Source organism: Kryptolebias marmoratus, linkage group LG14, assembly GCF_001649575.2.
Source record: "Kryptolebias marmoratus isolate JLee-2015 linkage group LG14, ASM164957v2, whole genome shotgun sequence".
Lineage (NCBI taxonomy): Eukaryota > Metazoa > Chordata > Actinopteri > Cyprinodontiformes > Rivulidae > Kryptolebias > Kryptolebias marmoratus.
The window spans coordinates 3,953,723-3,973,667 of NC_051443.1; the positions used below are offsets into that span (position 1 = coordinate 3,953,723).

Consider the following 19,945-nt stretch of genomic DNA (forward strand, 5'->3'; position numbering starts at 1 on the left):
GCAAGCAATCCAGCTTACATCACATCTCAGCTTTAAAAGCTCAACTCCACACTCTCTGTTTCTGAATTGAGAAAGCTCCTCGGATGAGAAGCGAAACGTCTTCAGCTACAGAATAGAAGTCCAGTTGTTTTTGTTTTTTAACTTTTTTTGAATTTACCATGGCCTGAATGACTGAGAATCTACACCAGCATTTTTCAGGGATCACACTCACCTGCTGGTACACAATGATACCTGGCTTATTATCTGCTTCCTTTGCTCCCTTGTCAGATAATGTAATTCTGCTCTAAATTGGCCCCAGTTTTACAGAGAGAAAAAAATAATTTCTTCTTCTTTCTTCCTCTTTCCAAAGTCCAGTGACAGTCAATCATTTATTTGCTGCCTTGTCAGATGCATTTCAGATCTGGCAGAAAAAGGGACTGAAATGTTTTGGAGATCTATTTTTTGATTAGAATTTTGCCTGTTTTTTTCCAACTGGTTGAGAAAAAAGTAGATTTCTACTAGTATGGCACGATGTACAGCATTTAACTCCCCAATTTCCTCAGAAACCACCTGATTACGCAATTGATCAGTTTCTTGCTGTTAATCCTACACTCAGTAGAACAATGTCCACTCTCTACAGCCTTTTTTTCAAGGTGCTGTCCCTTGATAGCAGCTGTGAGATCAGTTTGGGAACAGGACTTAAATTATACATTTACAGAAGAGGTTTGGAAGCCTTCCTTAATTGGATTCACTCCACTTCAGTGTGTGATTGACATGCATTGTTGCAGTTTGAAGTAGTCCATTGTACACACTACTAAAAGCAGCCTAGCCTGAACACACCCCAGTGCAGATCTGTAAGAAATAAAAAAATTCAGAAAATTTTAACTTTCAAATTGAGGACAATCCTTTAAGCCAATTTTGGCACTATTGGTACCCATCTTTGAAGGTGATTATGTTAGTGCCAGTGTGTGTGTGTGTTTGTATCATAAGCAAAATATCTCATGAACAATTTTATGAATATTGCAGAAAGTAATCAATGGATGTACATCCACAGCCTGGATGACTGAGAATCTACACCAGCATATCCACAGCTGATTTACTTCTGGAGTTAACCCAATTCAACATGGCTGCCATAATAATGTTAATAATGACACATCAACCCTACTCCTAACTCTCTCTTTGTGGCTTGATTTGATCAGACAGACAGACAGTAATGTTTTAGCCTATGTGTGTGTGTTCAAAATGGCCATCACACCTAAGGAAACAAAAAATGTCTCTAACACAGTCAAATCTGTAGACACAGGTAAAATTTAACACTACGTTCACACTGCAGGTCTTAATGCTCAAATCTGATTTTTTTGCTCAGAACTAACTTTTTTTTTGCATTGTCGTTCACATAATTTAAATGTGCTTGTCATCAGACTTTTGCATGAACAGTCTATGGCCTTGAAGTGACCCGCATGCACAGAAGAAGATGTGACATCACACGCAGCACACTGAGTTTAAAGAAAAAAATATGGATGTGTGGTGATCTGAAGATTACTTCCTGGTGGGCGTTCCGGTTCCTCTACTGAGGAGTCATCCTTGGCATTCACACCTGCAGACGATGAGTGTCATTAGTGGTTAGAGTTTTTAAGGCCGTGGTGAGGATCAGACCAGCGCTGGAGCATTGCTTACCCTTGTGGTAAAATCTCCGAGCCTCTTAGTATTTTGCTTTCCTTGTTGAAGTTACTCATCTGTGTTCGTTGTGTTGCTGTACTCCTGTAGTGTTGCTGTACCTCTGGAGATCCAGTCCGGTCTGCACTCCTGCTTCCCTCGAGCTAAGTACTGCTGGACCACTTACCGTTGCCAGTCTGTCTCGTCACCGTCTGCCTGTTGTTACGTCCCCTTAGCTTAGTCTAGGAGTAGAGAAGGGGGCTAACATAAATTCTAGCAGTGACAGTGAGGAGGCGGTTTGACAGTTAAGATGTTTTATTTTACACCAGGTTATCTGGTACAGTTCAGACTGTCGAAACTTCAGGGAGAGCTCAGGCCAACATAACAAACAAAACAGCCCTACCAAAAGTAAAAGTAAACTTACCTAAATCCACAGAAAGAAAAATACAAACCTACAAGATAATCTTCCTAACAATCACAAAAACAGGAGAAAAACTGAGAATAAACAAAAAGGCAGCTCTCCCCTACCCAAACAGTCTGATCAGATGTACATCTCCCCAGTTAAACAAAGTGCTTAGGCCCACATGGACCCGACAGAGGGGGGTATGGCAGACAAATGGCCAAAAGGCCTTGAAGTGCAGCTTCACAGCCATTAAGTAGCCGGCAGATAATTGCTGATTGGAGGGAAGCCGAGGACACAGCACCTAATCGTAGAAGAGGTGGAGCCTAAAGCAGAGCAGGACATTACTTCAGTGACATAAACAAAACATCCACATTGGAGCTGTAACACTCCCACCCATAGAAAACAAACCCAAACATTGAAGTTTGTTAACCTTTCCACACTCACACTCTAGAGAGGGCATCTGCCACGATGTTATCACATCCTTTTTTGTGCTTGAGTACAATGTTATAATTTTGAGCAATTAAAGCCCACCTCATGAGTCGCTGATTGCTGTTATACATACGTGAGAGGAACACAAGAGGATTGTGGTCGGTTAAAACCTCCACAGGTTGGGAAGTGGAACCCACGTACACATCAAAGTGTTGAAGTGTTTCCACATCAGATAATACAGTTGACATTAACCTCTGGAAGGTTGCAGGAGCATTCCTCATCCCAAACGCCATCACGGTATATTGCAGAAAGTGATCAGGTGTAACAAACGCTGAAATTTCTGATGCTTTGTTGGTCAACGGAACTTGCCAATAACCTTTAAGAAGGTCTAGTTTACTCACATAAGCCGCAGATCCAACACTGTCAACGCAGTCTTTGATGCGAGGCAGTGGGAAGGAATCAGGCACTGTAACCGCATTGACCTTACGGAAATCTGTGCAAAAGCGAGGCGCTCCGTCAGATTTTGGTATCACCAAGCATGGAGAACTCCATGGACTATAGCTTGGTATAGCCAACCCATGCTTCAGAAGATAGTTCACTTCCTCTTTCATCAATTCCCTCTTGGTCATGTTCACACGATAAGCATGTTGCTTAACAGGTGCTGCTTTCCCAACATTAATATCATGCTCCATCACTGTAGTACGTGACGGGATATCACCAAAGAGTTGTGGATGAGTATCGATTAGAACTTTAATGTCTAATCTCTGCTCACAGGTAAGGTGAGAGAGATATGTGGACATCTTAGACAGTACCTCAGAGTTGAGCATTCTGGCACTCTGGTAGCTGGCATCACAGAGTTTGAGCCCATCCTCATCTGCACCCACGTTTAATCCTGAAGAATACAGGAGACCTTCTGGAGATGGCATTTGGGGCAAGGACTCAGTAAGCTCTTCTGCAGGGCCACAAGGAGAACCGGATCGAGAATGAAAAGATTTAAGCATGTTTACATGACATAAGCGTGTTTTTCGCTTCCTGTCTGGTGTTTTAATAACATAATCTGTTTCATTCACTTTTTTGTCCACCAGATATGGTCCACAAAATCGGGCAGATAATGCAGAAACAGGAGCCGGTAGAAAAACCAAAACCTTGTCACCTGGATTGAAAGATCGAAGGACAGCTTTCTTATCATACCAACTCTTCATCTTTTCCTGGGCAGAGGAAAGGGCTTCTGCTGCTGCCGACCGGGCCCTATAGAGGCGCTCTCTGAACTGTGAAACATAATCCAGAACATTAGTTTGCACCTGATCTGGTGACCTAAACTGTTCTTTAAGCAGCTTTAAAGGTCCCTGAACAGAATGACCGAACACTAGGTCATTTGGGCTGAACCCAAGTGATTCTTGCTTAGCTTCACGGATGGCGAACACCATCAAAGGTGCTCTTTCATCCCAATCCTTTCCAAAATCCAGACAGTATTTCTGCAACATGGCCTTAAAGGTCTGGTGCCAGCGTTCCAGTGCTCCTTGTGATTCTGGATGGTAAGCACTGGACACAACTTGTTTAATTCCCAGAGTCTGCATGACCTGTTGGAAAAGTTTAGATAGGAAATTGGTTCCTTGATCTGTCTGAACCACTTTTGGTAGACCAAAAGTGGTAAAAAACTTTTCCAGCAGGTCATGCAGACTCTGGGAATTAAACAAGTTGTGTCCAGTGCTTACCATCCAGAGTCACAAGGAGCACTGGAACGCTGGCACCAGACCGAGAGGTCCCGGGTTCATTTCCCGGATGAGCCCCCAATTTATGTTACGTCCCCTTAGCTTAGTCTAGGAGTAGAGAAGGGGGCTAACATAAATTCTAGCAGTGACAGTGAGGAGGCGGTTTGACAGTTAAGATGTTTTATTTTACACCAGGTTATCTGGTACAGTTCAGACTGTCGAAACTTCAGGGAGAGCTCAGGCCAACATAACAAACAAAACAGCCCTACCAAAAGTAAAAGTAAACTTACCTAAATCCACAGAAAGAAAAATACAAACCTACAGATAATCTTCCTAACAATCACAAAAACAGGAGAAAAACTGAGAATAAACAAAAAGGCAGCTCTCCCCTACCCAAACAGTCTGATCAGATGTACATCTCCCCAGTTAAACAAAGTGCTTAGGCCCACATGGACCCGACAGAGGGGGGTATGGCAGACAAATGGCCAAAAGGCCTTGAAGTGCAGCTTCACAGCCATTAAGTAGCCGGCAGATAATTGCTGATTGGAGGGAAGCCGAGGACACAGCACCTAATCGTAGAAGAGGTGGAGCCTAAAGCAGAGCAGGACATTACTTCAGTGACATAAACAAAACATCCACATTGGAGCTGTAACACTGTGGAGAGAACTTACCTTTGCTGCCTGGAAACCTACAACCAGAGAGGACACCCACCTACAGATACTTATCAGATCACCACCAGCTCAAACTGGACTTTCCCACCATCCCCGTAAGCTAAACAAACTTCCTGTTAGACACCTAGTGACTCTAGGCCTCTCAGCCATTTACTTACCTTCTGTCCTCTCTTGCAGATTCAAGTGCCTGTACCTATTGCATCTGCACTGTAAATAAATCCACGTTTCTTATACCGAGTCTCCCATTGTCTGTTGGTCGCCGAGCTGCTTCACTCTTTGACATTGTTAAGAACTTGACAGGATGCTACAAATGTTAGCATGCGATTATTAATTCTGAAGTTGTTGTGCAATCAAAGCCAATAACATAATTATAGCATAGTTGTTTCGTCCTGTGTTTATATTTTATCTTGCCACTTCCCGACTCCTCCAGTGCAGAACTACACTTCTGGAAAGGGAGCTAAGTACAAAAAGTAGAAACAAACTCAAGTATTGATCCCATCACAGTAGTATTGATACGATCTGACACCAACATTAGTATTTTATGTTGATGTAGATTCTCAGTCATCCACAAATCTAAAAAAGAAAAAGCATTTGTACTTTTACTCTTTAGCTGAAGATGTGCAGAGTTCCAAGCTTTAAAGTTCAGGATGTTGGTATCAATAGTATAAATATTTGGACTGATCCACATACCCCTACTTCAGTGTAAAAGTCATCTGAAATGCAACATGACCATTTAGACTTGGGTCGCTTTGCAAAACATTGGATATGTATTCAGTTTAGTACCACATAAAAAAGTGTCCTGGGTCAAATTAGAAAATATTGGATTTATTATGTTCAGACTGCTATTAAAAAAAATCAGTTATGGGTTGGATATTGGCAAAGAAAATCGGATTTGAGTCACTGTTGCCTGCAGTGTGAACATAACCTTAGCAAGTTTGATCTAAATGGCTTTAACTGCGTCATTTCTCTGTAAAGGATAAGCTTAGTTGAAAACTGGCATGAAAGGCAGCAGGCAATATGCATTCCTTCAAAGAATGCTAGGTTTTAATTTCATTAGAAGCGATTCAAAAAACACAAACCTGCCGCGTTGACAATCCGATTTGCACGAATGGTTCCATGAGAAGTCTGGACATCCCAACTGCCATCGGACCTTGGGTTGAGGGCGCTCACCGGGGCTGGATTGTAGATCTGAGCCCCGTACATCCGAGCTCCAGCAGCCAGAGCCATAGTCAGGGAGTATGGGTCAATATGGCCGTCGCCAGGGGTGTACAGCCCTGCCAACACCTGAATACGTACAGAAAACATCAACAGATGTAACACTGTGGTCTGCATGGAACTATAAACTAATCAATTCTACATACATCCTAAATTAGATTTTTGGATCAAGCACTAAAAATTTAGATATTTTATCAGGTGATATTATATTATTCCAAATTCAAGATGGCGGCCATAGCTAATTACTCTTAGCAAACATAAAGATGGCTATAACTCAGTTAATTTTACAGGTATGGACCTGTCCAGAGTCTACCCTGCTGCACACACAGTGACTGCTGGAGGTAGACACCAGCACCTCTGTTGAATGGATGGATGGATGGACATACAGAGTTGACTACAATAGTTAAAGCCAACATTTTAAACATTGATTTTGTGCAATCAGTTAGCTCTCAGAGTAAGAGTTAGGGATGACTCTCAGATGAAACCACACCAGATTTTAGCTAATGCATTGATCCATCTATTTACTTTACCCACAGCTGATAGCTGGTGTTTACCTCCAGTAGTCACTGTGTAAGAGATGGTCTCAAGTCCATCTTAGGGACACATAGAGACAAACAAGACAAACAACCATTCACGCTCTCATTCACTCCTAGTGACACTTTACAGTTATCAATTAATCTAACATGCATGTTTTTGGTCTGTGGGAGGAAACCGGAGCACCTGGAGTAAACCCAGATATGCACAGCGAGAAAATGTAAACTTCACACTAAAAGGCCCCAAACCAGGATGCAAACCTCCAATCTTTTTGCTTTGAGGCGACAGTGCAAATCACTGCCCTGGCATGCATGGATGTACATATACAACTGACTATCTTTTGGAGTCAATCCAGTTCAGGACAGCTGCCACAGCTAACTGACATTGGACAAAAATGGCTCTAACTCAGTTAATTTTACAGACATGGAGCTAAAACTCGATGTGATAGTAGCTGAGTCCTTCACAACACATGCTCTGAGCGTGACATCTTGAGAGACCACATGAGATTGCACAAAACAATATTTTCAAGGTTTACCCCAAAAGGTCTACAATTTCATTGTACCATTTCTCAACAAGAAAGGATTTTAGTCTAAAATGTTGGCATGAGAGGCAATGGGTGATATGCATTCCTTCAAGTAATGCTAAAGCCTTTTAATTATTACTGATATTAAGTGAGGATATTTGAACTCAAATCATTTTATTGTTTTGTACAAACCTTGTCCATGTTAAGCAGGGGGAAAAGTTCCTGGACTTTTTCTGGTCCGATGAGGTACTGCTCTGTAACATGCCAGTGTGTGCGAGTCATCTGGTACTTTATCTCATCCACCCGGGCTGGCGTTGAAGCGATGCGGACGCTGCCAGGCTGGTGGAGGCCCACCGCCTGAACAAAGATACAATATGTAAAACATAGGAGCATTACATAACACAGCCTGGTAACTACCTGATACATGCAAGTACCAGGTACATACCCAGTAATTACCAAGGTACCCAGAATGTACATGTTACTTAATTGGTATGCACTGGCTATGTACCAGGTACTTACTTGGTATTTACCAGGTACCTGGTTTGTACATACTTGGCTGTATTGTGTATTGCTATTAAAACCTTTTTTATATAAACACACATTCTTTCAAAAAGCTGTAAATGATGAGGCGCCTCACCTGTCCGGTTTCAGCCTCCAGGCTCTCGTACAGTTTTATGCTGTCCAAGTGGACTTTTTTCAGGTTGATGCCTGGATGGTAATAAGTTGTTAAACCTGCCTAAAATTCAAATGAAAGGAATGGAAAGGACAATAAAACCATCCAAGTCAATCTTAAATGTTAATTCAGTGATTATTTTTGCTCCTCTGGGTTAGGGTTAACATGAGAACTTTTTTTTTTTGTCTAATTTAAACTGCAGCATCATAAATATTATTTCTCATTCTGTTCTAATTCTGGTATAATTCACAATCAACTTGTGAAGAACATATAGACATAGGACCACTTTGTTGATTTGTCTGCTGTGCTGGTATGAGTGTGAAGCTTAGAGACAAACAGTGAAACTTCAGCTTTTAGCAACATTAATTGATCTTTTCACCAAATTATAAAAATACATTTTTTTTTAACAGCAGCAAACTGTCTGACTGAAACACTACTTTGGTTTCTAATGAATAATAAATGACATCAGTTTGATTTCATTACATTTAACTTGGTAAAACCACAGAAGGATTTGGGAATGATGCTGTAATGATTCATGAAAAGATTGGCATTAACTACATCCTAACAAATAGTCCCTGAATTTGGACAGATTGTGAGCATCTTCAGTTGTTTTCTGTACAAGCAAATTTGATAAACGAAACTAATTATCTCCCACCACTGAAGAGGAAAAGCTGAGCGATAATGTTTTTGTCCGGGTCTTGTGTGTGTGTGTTTATCCGTCTGTACTGTCAGCAAAATATCTCAAAATATTTGAATGAAACTCCCAGAAAACAATCATTGGATGTCCATCTACAACTGTTTAACTTTGGAAGTTACTGAAACTGAAGATGGCAGCCACAGCAACCTTAGCCAACACAAAAATGGCCCTAACTCAGTTTTTAAAGATACTGAGCTAAAGTTTGTGCAGTAGCAGCTGATAGTCATCCATGGTATACTATCAGCACAAGATTTGACATCATTGCCTGAGATAATGGGATGACATCAGATAAAGCTTAATGGTCTGATAAAACAAACTATTTCATATTATTATTTTGCTCTATGAGTTGTCAAAAGGTCTTTAATGCAACTTTTTAAAGTTAACCAAATAGATATTGTTACAAAAGTAAGCATATTTTCTGCTGCTGCTTAATTAACTGATTTCATAGTTTGAACTCTTGATAAACAGAGATTTCCATTTTTACAAGTTTTTTTAAAGTACATCAGCAAATGTAATATAGCTCTAAAATAACATTGATGTTATTCTGATGAATAAGTATTTAAAGTAGACAGTGTGATGTTGCTGAAATGAAGATGTAACCAATCACAAACCACCTGATGTTTCCTTGAGACAAGCCAGGTGTTCAATCTGAGAGGAAGGAATGAATCGAATATTATCTTTGAAAGGACCTACAGCGTGCCACGTGGAGCCAGCTGTCAGCTCGGACTTCTCCAGCAGCACCACGTCCTTCATGCCACCTTTGGCCAGGTGATAGGCCAGGCTGACCCCCACACAACCCCCACCTATAATGACTGTGTCCGCTGTGTCCTTCCATCTCTTTCCCAACACAGAGGAAGCGTCACTGGAAGGAGAGGAAGATAAGAGCAGGTGAAAGGATCCCAGCTGAACATTACGATCATGCTGACGTTCTACCACAGCAGGAGATGGTGTGTTTTACGATAATCATATGAGGTGAGAGTACATGTAACAACCTTACCTGCAACTGCTCTATGTGAGGTCTTCTATTGTTTGAATGTTGACTCAGCCTTCACACGGTTTTCCTGTTTTTAGTTTTTTCCATTAGGTTTTTTGCAGTTAAACTACTTCAGCTTACTCTGTGCTATTTTAACCTTTTCATATATATCCAAATATCTGGCTCAATTAATGATAGTGTGCTATGACTTTCAGTATTTGTATCATTTATACTTTTTTGAAAATGTTAACTGTATTTACAAATATTTTCCCCAAATAAAGACATCAGTTACCTCAGAAGCATTCTTCTCTGAAAGCTACTTCAGCGTACTCTCCTTATTTAAGTCTCTTTGTGCTCTTTTAAGCTTTTGGCTTCTGTCTTATTAATTTTAGTTTTTAGCTACTGTATCTCTAATTTGAAATTTTAGGTATGGTTTTGCTACATTACACTATTCGCTGCTGTGTTGCTTATTTTAGCTTTTAACAATGGTTTTGCTAAAATTAGCTTTTAGCTACTGTATTATTTTCCTATTTGTTGTTTTCGACAACTATTTGGCAAGTTTTGGCTTTTAGCTACAGTTTTACTCGTTTTAGCCTGCACCTACGGTTCTGTTCATTTTAGCTTGTTGCTACTGTATAGCTATTTTTGACCTCTAGCTGCTATTCTGCTCCTTTTACCCTTTAAGTCTGTTCTTTAGCTTTTATCTATGATTTTACTGATTTTATTTATAGCTATAGTTTTGCTAAATTTATCCTTTAGGTACTGTGTTTCAGATTTTAGCTTTTAGCTCAAATTTTGCTAACCTTAGCTTTTAGCTACAGTCTTTCTAATTTTAGCTTTTACTTCTGCTTCTATTAATTTTAGCATCTGTGCTACTTGTTTTCATTTTAGCAACTCAGTTAAATATTTCTTCTTCAGCAGGTTTCAGCAGTCCTTCAGCACTTAGGAGATTGTAGATAATCATTAGAGGTGGGGAATGTCCTGTGCTGATAATATCAGCTGAGTGGGGTTATGGCTGAAACAATCCAGGTAGGATGAATCTCACCTCTGTTCTGCTGGTGTTCTTGAGGAGGCGCAGATGGATCTCAGAGGCAGCTGGACAAAGCCTCGACAGGCGGATGGCTGTTTCCTCAGCTGGACACACAACACGTTTAAGATCCGAGACATGACTGGATTTACAGACAGCGACTGACTACAGGAGCTCGGAGCGGAGCCAGCCCCCCTCTGAGTGGACCCCTGCACCGTGGAGGGGAGTTTTCAGCTGTCAGACGCGTCGGCACGCCCACAGCTCCAAAACCACCAGGGCGACAGTTTATACACACTTAACCCTTTGATTGCTGACAGACTCTACAGTCAGGTTGTGAGATGTTCATTTCAGTTCTGCACGTGAATCTGTGTGTTCATGAGTCTGTCTGTTAGCAAAATATCTCATGAACCACTGGGCGGACTTTGATAGAACTTTCAGAAAGTAATGGCTGCACCTCTAACTGATTACCTGTGGTGGCCATTTTGAATCAGATTGACTCAAAAAGTTAATCAGTTGTAGATGGACATCTAATGATTACTTTCTGAGAGTTTCACTTAATTATGTCCAGTGGTTTATGAAAAAAATTGCTAACAGAGGGTTGACTCTAACAATTTATGTCAAAGTTTTAAGCTAAAATCTTGCACATTGAATAGCTCCCCGAAAAGTCATCCCCTGTTGGGAATGACTTTTAGCTACTACCACATTAAATTTAAGTTCAATATCTGTCCAATTGATGGAAGTTTAGCCATTTTGTGTTTTTTAAGTTCAGTTGCTTGGAGCAGCCATCTCAAATTGAATTGGCTTTAAATGTTAATCAGTTGTTGATATGCATCCATTAATTACTTTCTGAGAGTTTCTGTAGAATCCACCAAGTGGTTCATCAGATATTTTGCTAACAGACAAACATACAGGCAAAAACATTTTCGCCTGCCCTTCACTCTTTTGGTGTAAAGCGATGTGTAGAACCCCCCCCCCAAACAATCTGACAGATTTACTCAGGTGAACAACATGGTAGCTGAAAATAAATCCTGGTTTTCTGGGTTTTTTTTTAAGTCTATGTTATTTAAAACAAAGAAGTCAACAGGAGTGACCTGTAACGGTCTGTCAGTTCCAGCCTGAACAGAAACATTTATCTGTGAGCGGTCCTTGAGCCTCCTGAACACAACCTTTAACCCAATGTAAACAGCTGCAGCAGGTTTAAACTGGACACTTCTCCTGATCATAGTTCACATACTGTTCACACAGAAACACTCAATGTAAAGGTTTTTCTGCTGTTCATTTCCTGGTAAAGCTCACAAGAAGGAGTGTAGAGAAAAAGACATGCGACTATTCACACAAATACCTATTTTATTGATGAAATGACCAAATTTGGGATGAGACTTTACTCTGATAAAACTGAAGTTATACATGCCTCTGTGTGAACAGTTAACTGAATGAACTGCAGAGGAATTCAAAGGAAGTGAGACACACATATTTAAGATATTTTAAATAAAACTCCAATTCAGTACATTTGAAAACCGTATGCAACAAATGGGAAGCTGAGATTAAAATTCCATTAAAATCAATTAGAAAAAACATGATAGAGGTAAATTAGGTTAGCTTAGATAGCTGGTATTAGCATAAAATATTTCTTTGATGAAGTGTCAGTTAACCACAAAATGTATTTCCCTTTTTTTTTTAAACAATTGTTGGCTAATAAAACACCCTTTCAACAGATATGGGATTGTTGAGAGACTCTTGAGTGTCCAAAACATTTGCCACATCTCTCATTCTTCTTTCAGTGATTTCAGATGTCTTCTATCTTTATCAACCTTTCATCTTATGGTGCCATTATCTTGAATGAATGCTGCTACAGATAAGCAACCTTAGTAAACACAGAAATGTTTATAACACAATTAATTTTGCTGGTGCTGAGCTAAAATCTGGCTGAGAGTCATTCAAAACACATACTTTGGCCATTCATAGATCTCAAGAGATCTTGCGTGAGATTGGGCATAACTCATTTACAAGGCTATAACTGTCTAAGAACATATAAGATGTTCTTTGTTTAAAACTAACATGAAAGGCAGTAGAGGATATGCATTCCTTCAAGGAATGCTCAGCTATTGATTCAGTAGAAAACTATAAGTAGTTCTGTGTAGTTGGTGAAAGGCATTTGTGAGGCCGTCTCCAAAAGGCCTTGCGATGTTCACAGTAGGTCACAGTTTGCTTGCATGAGTTGCAGAGCAGCATTGTCTTTTCGCTCGAGGTTTAAACATGCTCAAAATAATTTGTGCCATAGATTTTCTCTCACAATAGTCAGAGTCTCTGTGGGCATCTCTAACCTGTCTCAAAAGCTCTAAAGCTCTATTTTGATTCCTCCAAAGGAGCTCTCCTCTGGCAGAAAACATCCAAGGTCTGAAAACCACACAAATGATAAAAAAAAATAATTATTTAAAAAACTGGTCTAAACCTGCCTATCTTTATTTCTAAAGAATACTCCAGCAACTTAAATCATAAATGTCAGGGCAGCTGCCAAGGTAGGTGCAAAGCAAGCTAACGTAGGTATGATGTGGCTGGAGGTGTGCAAGAATATAATGTGCACGGCCATGAATGCAGGTTTGTAAGCAGTGCGCATGAAAATGTGGCTGCATGCATTTACCTTCAGGAGATGATTCACCTTCAACATTATTCAGAGGCTAATGGAAGAGTAAGTAAGTAAGTAAGTAAAAATGTATTTGTATAGCACATTTCAGCAGCAAGGCATTCAAAGTGCTTTACGAAATAAAAACATCAGTAGAATTACATTACAATCATCAAAAAACATCATTACAATTATCAAAAACATCATTACAATCATCCCCCCAAAAAATCATAAAAATCATCAAGCAGATACACTTGATAATCATAGGGAGATGGTCAATATGTAATAAGATATTTTGTTCAGAGCAGCTTTACACCTGAATTTGTTTGCGGACTAATCAAAGGCAGCTCTAAACAGGTCAGTTTTCAGCCTTGATTTCAAGGAATTTAGTGTTTCGGCTGTTTTGCAGTTTTCCGGGAGTTTGTTCCAGATTGATGGTGCATATAAACTGAAAGCTGCTTCTCCATGTTTGGTTCTGGTTCTGGGGATACAAAGTAGACCAGAACCAGAAGACCTGAGTGTTCTGGAGGGTTGATACGACAATAAGAAGTCTTCACTGTATTGTGGTGATAGACCGTTCAGTGATTTATAAACTAATAGCAGTATTTTAAAGTCTATTCTCTGAGCTATAGGGAGCCAGTGTAGGGACTTTAAAACCAGGGTGATGTGCTCTATTTTTCTGATCTTAGTGAGAACATGAGCAGCAGCATTTTGGATCAGCTGCAGCTGTCTGATTGATTTTTTTGGCAGACCTGTGAAGACACTGTTGCAGTAATCGAGACGACTAAAGATGAACGCTGTCATGATCGAGGTGGAAGGAGGCAAACCCAGTATGCAGACTCATAATGGAACTGAAGGAAACTTAATTTATTTAAACAAAAACAAAGAGCTGGCGGGGCAGCGAAACAAAAACACAAACTACATCCAGGAACACAAGTGGAAGCACAGGACAAGAACTAATGAACAATAAACAATGATCCGACTGAGTGGTGGAAGAAATGACCGGGTTTGAAAAAAACACAGAGGATAATGAGGTAAGTGGAAACAGGTGAATGATAATAATTGCTGACAGGTGGAGATGGGCGTGGCAGGTAAACATATGAGTGAGTGACTGAGGAGGCATGAATGGTGACAGGAAAAAAACACAGACACCAGAGACAAAGACAGAAAAAACCCGAACCAACTAACAAGATAACTGAAATAAAAATAAACACCAACTGAAACAAAAGACAGCCAAAAACCCAAATCCCGACAAACGCATGCATAATTTTCTCTAGGTCTTGTTGTGACATTAGTCCTTTAATTCTGGAGATGTTCTTCAGGTGGTAGAAAGCCAACTTTGTAACTGTTTTTATGTGTCCCTTAAGGTTCAGGTCGGAGTCCATTACTACACCCAGGTTTCGGGCCTGATCACTAGTTTTTAGCTGTAATACCTGAAGCTGTGCGCTGACTCTTGATCGTTCCTCTTTAGATCCAAAGATAATAATTTTTTCTTGTTTCTGAGCACCAGAAGAGGTGATCTGCGATCATGCAGGTTGACCAAGGATTTCTCATTGAATTCTCTTGGTCTCTCAGAGATCTCAGTTGGTCTCAGAGAGCACCGTTGGTTGCATGGTCAGCATTCCATGAGCTCTCAGTGGTCTCTGCAGGGAGGCATGATTGCTGTAGGTCTCTCAATAACTTTTAAGGTCAGTCCATGTTCTCTGTAGATCACCATAAAAATTGCAGAAAACTGGATTTTTGGGCCCTCAACAAGTGTTCAAGGATCTCTAGAGATTTTCCACAGAAGCAACTTTTTGGTGGGTGTTTGGAAACTGCTGAGAGATCTGTCCAATTATTGGCCACTCTACAGCTACAGATGCCCAGTGGTCTCAGTCCTTTCAAATGGATCCATAATCAACTAGTTCCTACGGTTTTCTGCAAGTATGAGCAAGCACTTGACCAAATCATGCTGTCACAACATACAGTTCTTCTATTTTTTTGGCTACATGCAAGCACAAATGTATGAATAGAAAGTTGAATAGGCCGACTAGACAGGTTGTCGAAATGTAATTTCTTTATTGTATTTTGTCTTTGTAATGATGAAAGATGTCAACATTATAAAATGCTCTGTATGTGTTCTCTCCTGACAACATTTTGTGTTTTGGTTTTTCTCCAGACTCACACTTCTTGTCTGAACCTGATCTGTTGTAGTAATCTTGGCTGATTCAGCACAGAAGGGAATCACCACAATAATCTGAAGTGAGATGCTTGTTTCTTTCTGTCCTCTGAGAACAGGCGGTTGTAGAGCCGAGTGGTGAAACAAAGTTAATTTAAGTTACAAAAGTCAATATTTGGAAGTGGCCCAAATTTCCTGTGTGAAACTAATGTGAAATAGTATATTTTCTTAATTACCCAGCCTCTGTTATAGTAGTTATACGTGTGTTTCTGACTGAGAGTTTACCACAAAATTTAAAATATCATTACCAAGACTGCAAAAAAAACTTTAGCAGCTTTATTTTTCATAAAGACACTGATAATACCAAGAATTTTTACTCTTCATGTGTTTTAAATCATTATTTCATCAGGGCATATTCCAGAATGTAGGTTTTCATGAAAACTCAGACGAAGTTAACTCTGAGTTCAGGGTAACTCTGAGTTTTCCATTTCAGAAATAGATGTACATGAAACTCAGTCTATCACCATGGTAAAAGACTCTGTGAAGTGAACCTGCTCACTGGCAGGTTTACTGAAAGAAACTGGTTTCCTATTGACCTCCTCCCACTTGAAGCAGCTGTCTGACATGAGTTGTTCATTTTTCTTTATTTTTCAATCATCCTGATATCAAATTTGAATTACTTCATATAACTAAATGTCAGGAGAAGATTTCTCAATCTAGATTGGATTTGTTGTCACTCTCAGATAAGGGAACACTCTTCATCAGTTTCACTCCTTTATTTTAGCAACATTCCCCAACAGCACATATCCAATAAAACACAATTAGAACAAAGTCTGTTCTTCATGCTTAGCTAGGATTTGCAGAAATTATTTGCTGTGTAAATCATCTCCACAATCACCACAAAATACGGATTAAATAATTCACATTTTTAATTTATTTTTTATTCCCTAGTCTACAAATGCAGTGGTTTGAATGTAAAATGTTTTTCCAACAATGAATCATTAACACATCCTAACTGGTGTTTCAGTAAAAGATTTTCTGGGCCTACTTTCCTGTTTCTGTGGTCCAAATACAGACTTATCTTCTCTGAATTTTAATAGTCTTAAAGAGTTTATTAAAAACAATATAATTTTTATAACTCCAATGGTGGTAATACCAGAATAATTTTAAGAGAGATTATTTTGGTGTTCATGTGTCATGATCGGATGACACAGAAAAGAACCCAGAGCGCAGACTCATGGCAGGAGAAATAAACTAATTTATTAAAAAAAGAAAAACAAAACAAAAGCTGACGTGGCAGCAAAACAAACTAAAAACTAACATTGGCAGGACTGGGAACAAGCAGGACAGAAACAAACAACCAGTAACCAATGACAGCGAGGTATGGGAAAAGTGACCGGGTTTTTAACACAGAAGATAATGAGGTGAGTGGGAACAGGTGGAATGATTGCAAAGTCGGGACAGGTGTAGATGGGCGTGGCTGACAGATAAGTGAATGACTGAGGGAGAGTGAAAATGAACATGAGCATAGTCTAACCAAAACACAATAGAAACAAAACAAAAACCAAAGAACTAAAATCAAAATAAAACAAAAACAAAACCCAGGGGAAAAAAAGCAAAATCACCACAATTAGTGTTATGGTGGTTATTTCATAAATATCATACAGATATAAAACATCTGTCCAGATGCAGGTAGGGAAGTAAAATGTAGAATTCTTTACAAGCTCATAAATCAGTAGATCATTTAAAGCCTAAACTGCAGTAAAATCAAACTTGTTGTCACTGAACATCATTTGTTTTGTTTGTTTGTTTCATTTAAGCAGTTATTGTAAAACTATAAAATCAGTTTCTGGTTCTGAGATTCTCATTTTACACACACAGTTTCCAGAAAACAGATTTTTTTTCCAAATCAACATTTTGAGGAATCACTTTTTTAGGGCAATGTGACCAATTTCAATTATTTATTCATTTGACTATTCATCTAAATTCTAAAAACTATAATTAATAATAAAAACAGTCTACATGAAGTAAAGCTCTGGGACTAAAAAGTGGAGCTGTAATCAGGACGCCTCTGTTTAACCTCAGCATACTCAGCTTCCTGGTATTCAGATCAGCCCAACTCAGTTTTTTTTCCTGTGGTTGCCATGGTGAATTGAGCTATCAGAGCTCCGTTATTGATCACTTTGTATTGTGCATGTGCACGCTCTTAAGTAAAACTAAAAGCTTCGCTCAGGATGAGTTAACTCAGAGTTTATGGATAAACTCAGGGTTTGTTAAACCTCCTTTCTAGGAATACTCCCATGGTATCAAAAATGCTCACTAAAATGCTGACTAAACCATTTTTTAAACTTCTTTCTTTTTGTATCTCAACTTTTATAACAAAATTGGGGCAAGTTTGTCACAGTCGCTGTTTATATTTACTTTCATCACTAATGCCTTTTTGGTACTAAAAGCCTTCATTTTTCTTCTTCTGTCTCCTAATGTTATTATTATTATCATATATTCATTATACCATATTGACTGGTTGAATAACTGGTCCCAGCACCCTGCAGCTGCACATGACAACAGCTTAATGAGGACAACTGAATGACAAGTGGGGAAAACTTCAAACAGTCTGAAAATGCAGAAGCATGTAGTGCATATTTTACATGTTTTAATGCTTTATGCTTTTTGATGTCTGTATATGCATTTTATATAACCAGCTATTTTTTTCTTTTATCAAACCACGCACCATGTCTGTTTAAAATAGGCTCCTCAGTTGTTGGGTTTTTGATTCAGTCCTCTATACTATCATTGTTCTAATTTTAGAGCAAAAATAAATGCTTTACTATAATAACTCCAAAAACATACAAATGTCTAGAGGCCTGCCCCCAGGAAATAACAGCTCTCTAGCTCTAAGTGTTAAACTTAAATACCTTTTACACCCAAACAATGATTTTAAGTTTTCTTTTTGCTATTGTTAGTAGTTAGAAAACTGTTCTGGCCATTTAGCTTTGAAACATATATTGAAATTTTTTTTGGTTTTCAGTCAAAGAAACACACAATGAGTAGATTACCTGAAATTGAAGTGAGCATTTGCAACACATTCATCTTAGTTTATTAGCATAAATAATCAAAGATTGCAAGGCAAACAGAATTTCTGTTAGTTCATTTGAGTTTGATGTAAATAAGCAACAATTCGCTGTAAGAATTAAAAAAGGTATTCTAACACTTCTGTGTAAAAGTTTAAAAGAAATAAAATTTAAATCTATTTTTTGTTGTTGTTGCTGTTTTACACAAAATACTAAAAGAAGTTGCTGAACTTTTTCACAGGTAATGACAGATGTTTCTTGGTAAAATTAAAAGTCTTTGTTCATTGCATATTACCTGCTGGGTTTATACACATGTAACTAAAACAAATATACCACAGCATTTGTTTTTCTATTTTTAATTTTTAAATGTCATTAAGACACATAATTTATAATTCATTTTCCCCCTTTTTATTGCCCACTGCCAGTGGCAAAGGGTCGATAACATTTTTGCCTGTATCTGTGTACATTTGTTTGTCTGTTATGTTAGCAAAACATCTCTTGAATTGCCGGATGAATATTAATAAAACTTTCAGAAAGTAAAGACTGGATGTATATCGACAACTGATAACAGCAAAGCCAACTAATAGAACAAAATGGCTATAATTCAGTCAATTTGCCAAATTGTAGCAAAAATTTAAATTGATTGTATCTAACAGTCATCCCTAACTTTTACTTTGAGAGCTAACTAATTGTGCAAGATTTGCTCTTAAAACTTTGCTATTAACTTTTTGAGTCAACCCTGTTTGTCTGTTAGCAAAATAGGACATGAACCACTTGACAATTTTTTATGAAACTCACAGAAAACAATCACTGGATGTACATGTACAACTCTAACTTTTTGGGTCAATCTATTTCAAGATAACTGCCACAGCTTATTATTAGCAAATACAAAAGTGGCTATAACTCATTCTCAGATGTTGAGCTAAAATTAACTGTTGTGTTTTGCAGACCTCTGGCTTCTGAAAGCATTTTTGTGTTGTAATCTTTAAAATGAAAGTAGCACAAACAAATATTTTTGCTGCACGAACGTTTAACACCAATTTCGTTCTATTTAGGTAACATGAGGGGGCTGGTTGACCTTTTTGACTTTTAAACTTTCATTAATATTGTAACGCTTCCCTGGTTATGCATTAGCTCACACAAAGGGCGACTCTCGTGGAAGCTTAACGGTTTTTATTAACTCGCTGTTGTCAGCCACAGCTACACCTTACAGACCCACATACACAACAAAACCCAGAGGTCATTTTCCCTCCCTTTTCTTTCCCAGCCTCCCCTACCTCCTGTCATAAACTGTGCTAACCACAGAACATGATATAAGACTAACTGCAGAACATGCTACAATATCTTCAAAACAAAAATTAAAAAAAGGTTAAAAAACAAAAACAACTGGACTTCTATTCTGTAGTTGAAGACGTTTCGCTTCTCATCCGAGGAGCTTTCTCAATTCAGAAATAGAGAGTGTGGAGTTGAGCTTTTAAAGCTGAGATGTGATGTAAGCTGGACTGCTTGCAAATTGTTCTCACTCTCCTAACAATAGACGCTCGTTAGGGTCCTTGTTTGTCTGACTCACTGAGGGGCCACTCTGGTCACATGAGTGCAGG

The 19,945-nt window shown here is 38.8% G+C and overlaps 1 protein-coding gene across 1 annotated transcript in view; it reads right to left on the reverse strand.

Moving 5' to 3' along the window:
- dmgdh (dimethylglycine dehydrogenase) overlaps nt 1–10,734 on the reverse strand; it is a 25,864-nt gene extending 15,130 nt beyond the window's left edge. The window contains exons 1-5 of the mRNA XM_017441545.3: nt 10,511–10,734; nt 9,186–9,354; nt 7,760–7,858; nt 7,315–7,479; nt 5,930–6,134 (exon numbers count right to left, since the gene is read on the reverse strand). Coding sequence (XP_017297034.1) covers nt 5,930–6,134; nt 7,315–7,479; nt 7,760–7,858; nt 9,186–9,354; nt 10,511–10,632 — 760 coding nt within the window. The 5' untranslated portion in view covers nt 10,633–10,734. The remainder of the gene's footprint in view (nt 1–5,929; nt 6,135–7,314; nt 7,480–7,759; nt 7,859–9,185; nt 9,355–10,510) is intronic.
- Nucleotides 10,735–19,945: the final 9,211 nt, after the last annotated feature.